General features: G+C 42.8%; 1 protein-coding gene across 9 annotated transcripts in view; it reads right to left on the reverse strand.

Annotated features, from left to right (window-relative positions):
- Nucleotides 1-13,537, reverse strand: part of ATXN3 (ataxin 3) — a 48,070-nt gene that overhangs the window by 6,734 nt on the left and 27,799 nt on the right. For 7 of the 9 annotated variants that reach the window (XM_019009801.4, XM_019009802.4, XM_031001572.3 and 4 more), the window contains one exon: nt 5,706-5,815. In XM_019009801.4, coding sequence (XP_018865346.4) covers nt 5,706-5,815 — 110 coding nt within the window. Of the gene's footprint in view, nt 1-3,843; nt 5,816-13,537 lie in introns of those variants that run through there. The other 2 variants (XM_019009800.4, XM_063698126.1) reach the window with 2 other exon arrangements.

Below are 13,537 nucleotides of genomic sequence, written 5' to 3' on the forward strand. Positions count from 1 at the left end.
TTTGCACTCAGCATAATGCCCCTGAGATCCAGCCACGGTGCTGCCTGTGCCAACAGTGGGTTTCTTTTTAATCCTGACAGTAGAGTATTACATGCTATGGATGTACTACAGTTTGTTTCACTGTAGGACATTTTGGTTGTTTCCAGTTTTTGATTATGACAAGTAAAGCTGCTATAAACATTCATGTACATGTTTTTGTGAGAATATAAATTTCTATTTTTGGCTGGACACAGTGGCTCAAGCCTGTAATACTAGCACTTAGGGAGGCCGAGGCAGGCAGATTGCTTGAGCCCAGGAGTTCAAGACCAGCCTGGGCAATTGCGTCAGTGGAACAATGTGTCAGTTGTAGGACTAAATAATGATCTTCCAGGCTGCGCGCAGTGGCTCACGCCTGTAATCCCAGCATTTTGGGAAGCCGAGGTGGGCGGATCACGAGGTCAGGAGATGGAGACCATCCTGACTAACATGGTGAAACCCCATCTCTACTAAAAATACAAAAAACTAGCCGGGCATGGTGGCACACGCCTGTAGTCCCAGCTACTCGGGAGGCTGAGGCAGGAGAATGGCGTGAACCCGGGAGGCAGAGGTTGCAGTAAGCCGAGATGGCGCCACTGCACTCCAGCCTCGGTGACAGAGCGAGACTGCCTAAAAAAGAAAAATAATAATAATAATAATGATCTTCCAAATATTAGCCAAAGAGGCATTCAGCAATTAAAGACTTTTAAAATAGTTTTCTAAATGTTTGTTTTTCTTTTTTGACTGTGCAGCATTGCCCAGGCTGGTCTTGAACTCCTGGGCTCAAGCAATCTGCCTGCCTCGGCCTCCCTAAGTGCTAGTATTACAGCACTTACGGAGTGTAATACTAAAAAAAAACAAATAAATAAATTTCTGTTTCTCTGGGATAAATGCCCAGGAGTATAGATGCTATGTCATATGGTCAGGGTATGTTCAGTTTTTAAACAAATTATTTTCCAAAGTGCCTGCATCAGTACAAAAGAAATATAGAAAGGTTACCTCCCTTTATATCCTTTGACCCTCCTTCATTTGTAACATAATTGCCTTAAATATTTCCAATATATATATTGAAAACCAAATCAGTGCTATAATTCTTGCTTCAACCATCATACCATTTAGAAAATTCAAAAGGAGGGGAAAGTCTACTGTGTTTACCCATATTTTACTCTTTTTATTGTTCTTTCTTCCTTCCTGATGTTCCAAAATTACTTCTTTTATCATTTCTTTTCTGTTTAGAGAAATTCCTTTAGCCATTCTTTTAGGGTAGGTCTCCTGAAGACAAACTGTTAATTTTCCCTTCACTCCTGAAGGATATTTCACTGGATATGTAACTCTGGGTTTAGAGTTTTTTTCTTGTTTTTTTTTTTTTTTTTTTGAGACAAGGTCTCGCTCTGTCACCCAGGCTGGAGTAGTGTCATGAGCTTGGCTCACTGCAACCTCCACCTCCTGGGTTCAACCAACTCTCTTGCCTCAGCCTCCCAAGTAGCTGGGACTATAGGCGCCCACCGCCAAGCCTGGATAATTTTTTTTTTTTTTTTTGAGATGGAGTCTCGCTCAACTGCCCAGGCTGGAGTGCAGTGGCGTGACCTTGGCTCACTGCAACCGTCGCCTCCCAGGTTCAAGCGATTCCCCTGCCTCAGCCTCCCAAGTAGCTAGGATTACAGGTGTGCGCCACCACACCTGGCTAATTTTTGTATTTTTAGTAGAGACAGGGTTTCCCCATGTTGGCCAGGCTGGTCTCGAACTCCTGACTTCAGGTGATCTGCCTGCCTCAGCCTCCAAAAGTGCTGGGATTACAGGTGTGTGCCACCGTGCCCAGCCTAGAGTTTTTTTCTTTCAGCACTAGAAAAAATGTTGTATGTACCCCTTCCTTCTGGCCTTTATGATCTCTGATGGGAAATCTGCTGTCATTCAAATTGCTTAGGTAAGGTCATTTGTTGCTAATTTCGAGATCTTCATTTTTTGTCTGCAGTGTTCAGAAATCTAACTGTGATGTGTCTCTGTGTGAACTTCTTTGAGTTTATCATATTTGAGCTTCATTCAGCTTTTTCAATCTGTAGGTTTCTGACTTTTGCCAAATTTGGGAAATTTTCAGCCATGACTTCTTCCTCAATTTTTTTCAGCCCCACCCTTTCTCATCTCCTTCTGGGAATCCTGACACAAATTTAGATGGAGTCTTGCTCTGTTGCCCAGGCTGCAGTACACTAGTGTGATCTTGGATCACTGCAACCTCCGTCTCCCAGGTTCCAGTGATTTTCCTGCCTTAGCCTCCCCAGTAGCTGGGATTACAGGCATGTGCCACCACGCCCAGCTAATTTTTGTATTTTTAGTAGAGACAGGGTTTCACCATGCTGGCCAGGCTGGTCTTGAATTCCTGACCTTAAGTGTTCGGCCCGCCTTGGCCTCCCAAAGTGCTGGGATTACAGGTGTGAGCCACCATGCCCAGCTTAGTGATTTTCAATTAAATCTTGAAAATTTGGGGTATTATGTTATGAGAATGTGAATCTTATTTACATCTTCCAATTGAGCAAGCCTCCTCTGACACAGCACTGGCAGCAGGGAAAAGGGAGTGCCACCTCGCTACAACCAGAGGGGAGTGGAAGTCCAGGTTTCTTCAAGGCCTGTGATGACAAGGAGTGGCGGTCATGGGGATTACTGCTGAACGCACATGGGAGTTCTAGCCCCCTAGTCCTCCACTGACATCTCTCTGACTGGGAGGGAGAGCAGTGCCTTGTTACTGATCTCCACGTGGCCTGACGGACATTGTGGAGGTCTCCTTGTTACTGCTGGGTGTCAGCAACAGTCTGGATTCTCTACTCGGCCTCTTCTCCAACATCACCCATATAGGAGCCAGAGAGATGCCTATGTATTATTGGGTGGAAGTTCAGCCTCCCTGTGACCACTGACACCATGTGAAAGGAGTGTTATCACCTCCTGGAGGGAATGAAAATCCCAGCTCCCCAGTCAGCCTTCTCTAACACCACCTTGGCTGGGAAAGGGGAGAAGTGTACCTTATGACTTCCAGGTTGGGGTACATATCTTGGCTCCCACTTGGCCTTTGCTGACAGGGGTGAATGGGGCCAGTTTATTCTGTTTTGTTTGACTGGAGTCAAGTGCTTATTATCTAAAGGTTTTTATCTTGCTAGGCTGCCTCTTTTGGCTAGAGAGAGCAGGCTTTTCATGGGGTTTTCTCTTGGTCTGAGCCCATAGCTTCTCCAGCACCAAGTCCAGGATATGAGGCAAAAAGAAAATCCAGTCCACTCCCCACCACACTGCTCCTCTGGTTCCAAGGTCCCTAGCCAGTCTGTCTTCTCTCTGCCTTTGAGATTCAGCTGAATGGTTTTTTTTTCTTTTTGAGACAGAGTTTTGCTCTTGTTGCCCAGGCTGGAGTGCAATGGTGCAATCTCAGCTCACTGCAACCTTTGCTTACCGGGATCAAGCAATTCTCCTGCCTCAGCCTCACAAGAAGCTGGGATTACAGGCATGTGCCACCATGCCCGACTAATTTTGTATTTTTAGTAGAGACAGGGTTTCTCCACATTGGTCAGACCGGTCTTGAACTCCCAACCTTAGGTGATCCACCCGCCTCAGCCTCCCAAAGTGCTGGGATTACACGTGTGAGCCACCGTGCCCGGCCCAGCTCATGTTTTATACAAATGTTGAGGTGTTTTGGCTGTACTTAAACAGGAGGAATAGAAAAAAGTACCAATTCATCCCTTTTTTTATTCAATTGTTTGGATATACCACAGTTTGTGCATTCATTAACTAAATGAAGGTCTACATTTACGCAGTTTGTAATTTTGGGCAATGATGAATAAAGATGCTATAATCTTTTTTTTTTTTTTTTTTTTTTTGAGATGGAGTTTCGGTCTTGTCACCCAGGCTGGAGTTCAATGGCACAATCTTGGCTCACTGCAATCTCCACCTCCCGGGTTCAAGTGATTCTCCTGCCTCAGCCTCCTGAGATTACAGGTGCCCACCACCATGCCCAGCAAATTTTTGTATTTTTAGTAGAGATGGGGTTTCACCATGTTGGCCAGGCTGGTCTTGAACTCCTGACCTCAGGTGATCCATCGGCCTTGGCCTCCCAAAGTGCCGGGATAACAGGCGTAAGCCACCGTGTCCAGCCTTTTTTTTGTTTTGTTTTTTTTGAGACAGAGTTTTGCTCTGTCACCCAGGCTGGAGTATAGTGGCACGATCACGGCTCACTGCAACCTCTGCCTCCCGGGTTCACATGATTCTCCTGCCTCAGCCTCCTGAATAGCTGGACTACAGGTGCCCGCCATCATGCCTGGCTAATTTTTGTATTTTAAGTAGAGACAGGGTTTTGCCATGTTGGCCAGACTGGTCTCGAACACTTGACTTCAGGTGATCTGCCAACCTCGGCCTCCCAAAGTGCTGGGATTATAGGCATGGGCCACCATGCCTGGTCAGCTATAAGCATTTGATATAAGTTTTTATGTGAACCTAAGTTTTCTTTTCTCTTGGTTATATATACATGATTGGGACTGCTGGATCACATGGCTAAGTATATATTTATCAAAAAAATGCCAAACTGTTTTTCAAAGCTGTACACTGTTACATTCCCATTAACAGTATATGAGTCTCAGCTGCTTGGATCCTTGCCAACACTTGGTATTGTCAGTTTTATTTCTTCATTAAAGCCATACCTACAGGGGTGCCATGGTATCTCACTGTGGTTTTATCGTGCATTTCCCTGTGACTAGTGATGCTGAGAGTCTTTTCATGTGCTTATTTGTCATCCCTATGTCTTATTTGGTGAAATATCTTTTCAAATCCTTCACCTTTTTATTGAGTTGTTTTCTGATTATTCAGTTTTAAGAGTTCTTTATATATTCTGCTTATAATTTCTTTGTCAGATAGTTACTTTTTCTCTCAACTTCTACTACTAATTGGCCAAAGTTTAAGACATATTTAAACCGAGACCTGGAAAGTAACTCTGCACTTCCCATTGTTATTTAGATTATACTCAAGTATTTTTCATTTTCCAGGTGGTAAAATGTGTTTATTTTTCACCTACTAATATTCATGATTTCTGGCCGGACGCGATGGCTCACGCCTGTAATCCCAGCACTTTGGGAGGCCGAGGTGGGCGGATCATGAGGTCAGGAGATTGAGACCATCCTGGCTAACACGGTGAAACCCTGTCTCTACTAAAAATACAAAAAATTAGCCAGGTGATGTGGCGGGCGCCTGTAGTCCCAGCTACTCAGGAGGCTGAGGCAGGAGAATGCCACGAACCCAGGAAGAGGAGCTTGCAGTGAGCCAAGATCGCGACACTGCACTCCAGCCTGGGTGACAGAGCAAGACTCCATCTCAAAAAAAGAAAAATATTCATGATGTCTAAGGAATTTCTGGAGACTGTACAAATTACTGTGAAGTTTAAATTATTATGTTAAAGTATTCATTAAATGTTCTAGCAATCCTCTCCTGCCTTGGTTTCCCAAAGTGCTGGGATTACAGATGTGAGCCACCACATCTAGCTTTTTTTTTTTTTTTTGGTAACTGCTCCTTAATCCAGGGAAATTTAGTAGATTACAAATTTACTTAAGAGTCTTAATATGATTAAAGAGGGAATGAAGAATAATGTAAAGCAAAAATCACATGGAGCTCGTATGTCAGATAAAGTGTGAAGGTAGCGAACATGATGAATGGTGAGCAGGCCTTACCTAGATCACTCCCAAGTGCTCTTGAACTGGTGGCTGGCCTTTCACATGGATGTGAACTCTGTCCTGATAGGTCCCCCTGCTGCTGCTGCTTTTGCTGCTTTTGCTGCTGTCTGAAACATTCAAAAGTGAAGTATATTTAAAAAACAAAACTTAAAAGAATAAATACACCATGAGAAAAACTATTCATATGGAAAATACATTGTTTCACGAATCAAAGTAGTCACTGGTATTAAAAGAATGCAAGAGCAGTTAGTCTGATACAGATTACTTTAAAATATGGAAGTGCTGATCTTAGGAAATCTAGACATAAAATTTAAATTTATCAGACAAATTAAGAGGTAGGTATTTTCATCACAAAATAACCTATCATGGCCAGGAGTGGTGGCTCACACCTGTAATCCCAGCACTTTGGGAGGCCGAGGCGGGTGGATGGCTTGAGGTCAGGAGTTTGACACCAGCCTGGACAACACGGTGAAACCCCATCTCTACTAAAAATACAAAAATTAGCCAGGCGTGGTGGCAGGCACCTGTAATCCCAGCTACTTTGGGAGGCTGAGGCAGGAGAATCACTTGAACCGGGGAGGTAGAGGTTGCAGTGAGCCAAGATCGCGCCACTGCACTCCAGCCTGGGCGACAAAGCGAGACTCTGTCTCAAAAAACAACAAACAAAAAACCTATCATACAAAAAGATTCACTGGTAGTTATTCTTATGCAAATGAGTGTTGGTTTATAGACCCTTAATATTGTTGAAAGTCACCAAAAATAAGTACCTTTGATCAGATAAAGCATTTCAAACTACCATGTGAGTTAACATAATGTTTCCATGGCTGGCTCATTCTTTTCACTCAGGTCTGAGCTTAAAATTTATCTCCCCAGAGATGCCTTTCCTGACCGTCCCACCAAAAGTAGCCACCTGACATTCCCATTATTTCATCACTTCATTTTAATTCTCAGCATAAACTTATCATCATCTGGTGTTCTCTTTATTTCCCTCTTTATGGCATGTAAGCTAATGAAAGTGCAAATCTTATCTTGTTCATCTATTTCCCCAGTGCTGATAACTGTGCTGTTACATAGTAAGCATTCACTGAACACTTGATAAATGAAATAAATGAAAACTACTATTTAACACACATTATCAGATTTTAAGTAATACTGATTGCATTAAGCTCCTCTGTAATTTTTTCAAAAAGAGAAACAATGTAATACAAATCCCCATTTTAAAATGTTTAAACATGACGGTTATGATGTAAATATGTAGGAATATATTCTTGTACTTAGAAAATATACACTGAACAACTGAGACATAATGGAAAGTCATATCTGCGTATTATTCCCAAATGGTTCAGAAAGGCCAATAATTGGGGAATCTGGGTGAAGGATATAAGGAGCTCTGTGTACTATTTCTGCTTTTATGTAAATCTGAAATTACAGGTCAAGCATCCTAAATCCGAGAATCAGAAATCCAAATGCTCCAAAATCAGAAACTTTTTGAGCACCAACATGATACTCAAAAGAGGTGCTCAGTGGAGCACTTCAGATTTGAGATTTTGGATTTGGAATGCTTAACTGGTAAGTATAGTGCAAATATTCACAAATCCTAAAAAACCCCAAATCTAAAACACTTCCAGTCTTAAGCATTTTGGATAAGGGATACTCAATCTATATTTCATATATGTAAATACAAACACAGAAAACCAAAAACCAAAACTTACAAACGGCTGACAATCTCATTGAGAAGCTATAGGTTAAAAAAAAAAAAAAAAAAGATTGCTTCTCGGTCTTTCGGCTAAGATCAAGTGTTTAAAAAAAAAAGGTATATAAGAATTTGAAAAGGAACCAGGATTTTTAAATTACCAGCAACAATTATTAATAGAATGGCACATTTTTTATAGAGTTCCTCTCAATTTTGTGTTTTAAAACTGTGAACAATAAAGAAAGTTCAACTAATGAGAACTGCAATTTCTCCCTGTTGGTCTCTGAGCCAGAATACTGACCTGTGTGTAGGTGTAAGACCTTAGTGTGCATGGCTAATGATGCACGTAAGGGCAGTATCCTCCCATTAGCAAATCCTGATGCTGCAACATAGCACAAGAGGGACGGACTGAGTTATGGAGAATTCCTGGCACATCCGCTATCACTCCAAGCCCTCTTCCCCTCCACTCAAGAAGGTATGTGAGAATGCAAGGGAGTGACAGGTGAGATAGCAATTTTAGAGGAATAGCCTTTATTCTACTTTTAGTTTATGAAAAATGAGAAGTAAATCAATTGTCCACCTTGAAACAATGTAGACACCTTCCAGCTGTGAAGACACTGAGGTGGAACATGTTCAAGTGGTACTCAGCATCCACTCCCACTGTGCCATCAATATTATAGAGGTTACAAAACTAAAAGCTACATGTCTTAGATTGTTTTACAAGTAGGATTCTGGTTACAAATTAAGTGCTCACATGAGCTTTAAAAAGCAGAAACGGGTCAGGCACAGTGGCTTGCGCCTGTAATCCCAGCACTTTGGGAGGCCAAGGCAGGCGGATCACCTGAGGTGAGGAGTTCAAGACCAGCCTGGCCAACATGGTGAAACTGTCTCTACTAAAAATACAAACATTGTCTGGGCACGGTGGCTCATGCCTGTAATCCCAGCACTTTGGGAGGCCGAGGCGGGCGGATCACGAGGTCAGGAGTTCGAGACCAGCCTGGCCAACATGGTGAAACCCCATCTCTATTAAAAATACAAAAAAATTAGCCAGGTGTGTTGGCGCGCACCTGTAATCCCAGCTACTCTGGAAGCTGAGGCAGGAGTATTGCTTGAACCCGGGAGGCGGAGGTTGTAGTGAGCCCAGATCATGCCACTACACTCCAGCCTGGGTGACAGAGTGAGACTCTGTCTCAAAAAAAACAAAACAAAAACAAAAATTAGCCAGGTGTGGTGCTACACACCTGTAGTCCCAGCTACTCAGGAGGCTGAAGCAGGAGAATTGCTTGAAACTGGGAGGCAGAGGTTGCAATGCGCCAAGATTACCACTGCACTCCAGTCTGGGCAACAGAGTGAGACTCCATCTCAAAAAAAAAAAAAAAAAAAAGGCAGAAATGGGCCAGGCATGGTGGCTCATACCTGTAATCACAACACTTTGGGAGGCTGAGGCAGGCAGATCACCTGAGGTCAGGAGTTCAAGACCAGCCTGGCCAATGTGGCAAAACCCCAGCTCCACTAAAAATAAGAAAATTGGCTGGGCACAGTGGTGGGTGCCTGTAATCCCAGCTACTCAGGAGGCTGAGGCAGGAGAATTGTTTGAAGCTGGGAGGCGGAGGCTGCAGTGAGCCAAGATCACACTACTGCACTCCAGCCTGGGCGACAGACAAGACTCCGTCGCAAAAAATAAAATAAAATAGGCAGAAATGAGGCCTAGCCATCTCCCTCCACTTTGGTTGTTCTCTGGTGGCAAGCAAAGCCATTTGGGAGATGCCAGTCCCAAAATTCTGCTTCACTGCTGTTGCAATGGGGGCCAGACTTCATGTTCCCATCTCTAGGCAATTGTGGTGGCAGCTTTCTATGCCAAAGATCATTGCTATAGCAGTATGTTCTTAAATTTAATATCCTCATTACCCATTGTCCCAACTGGGGCAGTGGTTACAGCTCTTCCTGCAAGTTGATTTGTGGTACTCTGGAGGCCTGGCTAAGAGCTGCACCTTCATCCTTTCTTAAGATTATGTAAACCTAATTTCTATATTAAGTACTTTCCTCTTTAAAACATCCCCAGTAGTTTCTGTTTCTCAACACTGTTTGATAAATTATACCGTATCACTGAAGTGGTGGCTCAAGTATTAGGCAATCAAACACTCATAGCAATCCATGTCCATGAAGATATTTGTGTCTCCCCTTGTTATAGAACATTTGCAACTTATGTTTTTTGTAACAGAAAGAATCTGCATCCATTTCAAAGCCACACCTAGAGAAGACATTAATAACTGCCAACATGTATGTATGGAATACTTTACAGTTTATAAAATAGTTTCACACACATTGCTTAATTTCATGCTTATGTGAGTTAAGGCAGGTTTTACAGTGACACAGCTGATGTAGTAGAGTTTTGCTTGGGGTTTTATGATGGTAAAACAGATTTAGAGACTACTGCTGGAAAAAATGTCATGGCTTGAAAATATTATTTAATGACTCATAAATTATGAATCTGTAATAGGGAGTTTTTTGTTTTTTGTTTTTTTTTTTGAGATGGAGTCTCGCTCTTGTCGCCTAGGCTGTAGTGCAATGGCACAACCTCGGCTCACTGCAACCTCTGCCTCCCAGGTTCAAGTGATTCTCCTGCCTCAGCCTGCCAAATAGCTAGGATTACAGGCGCCCGCCACCACACTCGGCTAAATTTTTTGTATTTTTAGTAGAGAAGAGGTTTCGCCATGTTGGCCAGGCTAGTCTCAAACTCCTGACCTCAGATGATTCGCCTGCCTTGGCCTCCGAAAGTGCTGGGATTACAAGCGTGAGCCATAGCGCCCAGCCGAAACTAGTTTTTTTAATGCATGAAAACTATGATTACTTTATGCATTTATGCAATTACTTTATGATTTTCTTTATGCATGAATACTATGATTACTATATTCAGTATGAAGCTTCAAATACTCAAAAAGGGAAAAGAAAAACTAGAAAATCGTATGAATAACAAATCAGCACCAGGGTCAATTTGGGAAGGGTGAGAGGGAAGAAAGAGTTAGCTTGATAACCTTAGAGCCAAGCTCCCAAAGACAGAACCTAGAGAGAGAACGAACTACCTAGGCTAAGTAATCAGGAATTTTAGTGAAAGGCAAATATTAGCTTCTTAGCTCCTACTAATGAGCTCTATAAGGTTTTGAATGCAAGCCATTGTTAAAAATGAACATCAAGAAGTTAGTTCTTAACTCTTCTCAGCAACATGTGACTATGTAAGATATTCTCAAGCTCTTTCCAAATTCTCACCAGTATTTGCAAAGTCAAGCCAAGAGGCTGAAGCTGGTAACCATCACTGCACACTTTCCTCCTCAATCAATCCTCCACCAATTAGGAAGGAGGTATATCGATATTCGAACATTTTTAAAAGGGTACAAGGTTGCCTGACCCTGTTTACTAAAAAGCACTAGTTATTGCTGACATTGTACTTGTTATAACTTACTTAGTCATTATTGGACATTACTGAATTATCTTTACTACTATAAAAAGTTCAGGCCGGGTGCAGTGGCTCATGCCTGTAATCCCAGCATGTTGGGAGACCCAGGCTGGCAGATTGCCTGAGGTCAGGAGTTCGAGACCAGTCTGGCCAACATGGTGAAACCCCCTCTCTACTAAAAATACAAAAAAAATTAGCCCGACGTGGTGGCATGCGCCTGTAATCCCAGCTACTTGGGAGGCTGAGGCAGGGGAATTGCTTGAACCAGGGAGGTGGAGGTTGCAGTGAGCTGAGATCGCGCCACTGCACTCCAGACTGGGTGACAAAAGCGAGACCCCGTCTCAAAAAAGAAAAAAAAAAAAAAGCTCAATTTGTTGGAAGTTTCATATTTTTAATCCAGTTTTTTAAAAATTTTAAGTAAAAGAGCGGTTTATTTTTATGCTTTAAATATACTTTCCTTTTCTTAGATATACCTGTAAATTTTGTATTATAGTTTCTCTATGATGTATGTCTTTAGACCATTTTATTTTGACAAAAAAAACTCTGATGGCCGGGTGCGGTGGTGCACGCCTGTAATCCCAGAACTTTGGGAGGCTGAGGTAGGCAGATTGCCTGAGCTCAGGAGTTCGAAACCAGCCTGGGCAACATGGTAAACCCCATGTCTACAAAAAACACAAAAATTAGCCAGGCATGGAGGCACTTGCCTGTAACCCCAGCTACTTGGGAGGCTGAGGCAGAAGAATCGCTTAAACTCAGGAGGCGGAGGTTGCAGTGAGCCGAGATCATGCCACTACACTCCAGCCTGGGTGACAGAGTGAGATTTCGTCTCAAAAAAAAAAAAAAAAAGTCTGAAATAAACATGGTGAAAGTATCACATGGGAATTATTCTGGAAAGCAATTTAGAAATCTGTTCCAAGGCCTTAAAAATGTTCATATCCTTTAACTCAATAATCTGACATCCTCAGAAAAACTAGAAGAAATGATAAGACATTTGAGGCATAGAGGCAATATAAGAATTGTTCATTGCAATGTTAATTATAATAGCAGAATTCAAAAGGCTCACATATAAATTATGCCATATCCATTCATTTTATGAAATATCATGCAGCCTGTTACAAAGACTATTTACTGTCATAGGAAATGAGTACAACACTTACAAGGTAAGTGTGTATATGTCACAGAAAAAGAATGTGCCAAGATACTAATATCAGTCACCGAAGGAGGTGAGAGTATGCTTTCTTTTTTTTTTTTTGAGACAGAGCCTCGCTCTGTCACCCAGACTGGAGTGCAGAGGTGTGATCTCTGCTCACTGCAAGCTCCACCTCCCAGGTTCATGCCATTCTCCTGCCTCAGCCTCCAGAGTAGCTGGGACTACAGGTGCCTGCCACCACACCCAGCTAATTTTTGTGTATTTTTTAGTAGAGACGGGTTTCACTGTATTAGCCAGGATGGTCTCCATCTCCTGACTTCGTAATCTGCCTGCCTCAGCCTCCCAAAGTGCTGGGATTGCAGGCATGAGCTACCGCGCCCGGCCTTTTTTTTTCTTTTTGAGACAGTGTCTCGCTCTGTCACCCAGGATAGAGTGCAGTGGCACAATCTCGGCTCACTGCAACCTCCACCTCTGGATTCAAACGATTCTCCTGCCTCAGCCTCCAAAGTAGCTGTGATTACAGGTGTGCACCACCATGCCCAACTAATTTTTTTGTATTTTTAGTAGAGACAGGCTTTCGCCATGTTGGCCAGGTTGGTCTTGATCTCATGGCCTCAAGTGATCTGCCTGCCTCAGCCTCCCAAAGTGCTGGGATTACAGACATGAGCCACTACGCCTGGCCATGTATGCTTTAATTTCTATATTTTTCTTTTTTTTTTTTTTTTTTTGAGGTGGAGTTTCACTCTGTCACCCAGGCTGGAGTGCAGTGGGGTGATCTCAGCTCACTGCAACCTCTACCTCCCGGGTTCAAGCGATTCTTCTGTCTCAGCCTCCTGAGTAGCTGGGATTACAGGTGCCCATCATCATGCCTGGCTAATTTTTGTATTTTTAGTGGAGACAGGGTTTCGCCATGTTGGCCAGGCTGGTCTTGTACTCCTGACCCTCCTGACCTCAGGTGATCCGCCCACCTCAGCCTCCCAAAGTGTAGGGATTAGAGGCGTGAGCCACCGTGCCCAGCCAATTTTGATATTTCTTAAAATAAAATTTTTAGAATGTTAGTTTTTCTAATTAAGTAGATTTAAGTTATTTTTTATTATTTATTTATTTGAGACGGAGTTTCACTCTTTTTGCCCAGGCTAGAGTGCAATGGCATGATCTCGGCTCACCGCAACCTCTGCCTCCCGGGTTCAAGCGATTCTCCTGCCTCAGCCTCTCAAGTAGCTGGGATTACAAGCATGCGCCACCACGCCTGGCTAATTTTTTGTATTTTTAGTAGAGATGGGGTTTCTCCATGTTGGTCAGGCTGGTCTTGAACTCCTGACCTCAGGTGATCCGCCCACCTCAGCCTCCCAAAGTGCTGGGATTACAGGTGTGAGCCACCGCGCCTGGCCTTAGATTTATTTTTTACATTAACTAGATAATTGATGATATAGAATTACAATTAATTATTATGATTATTATTTTATGACAATAGCATTTAATTATGTTAAAAATAAAGCTAATATATTTTAGAGACACATATTAAAATGGTT

The sequence above is a fragment of the Gorilla gorilla genome, chromosome 15 (assembly GCF_029281585.2).
Source record: "Gorilla gorilla gorilla isolate KB3781 chromosome 15, NHGRI_mGorGor1-v2.1_pri, whole genome shotgun sequence".
NCBI lineage: Eukaryota > Metazoa > Chordata > Mammalia > Primates > Hominidae > Gorilla > Gorilla gorilla.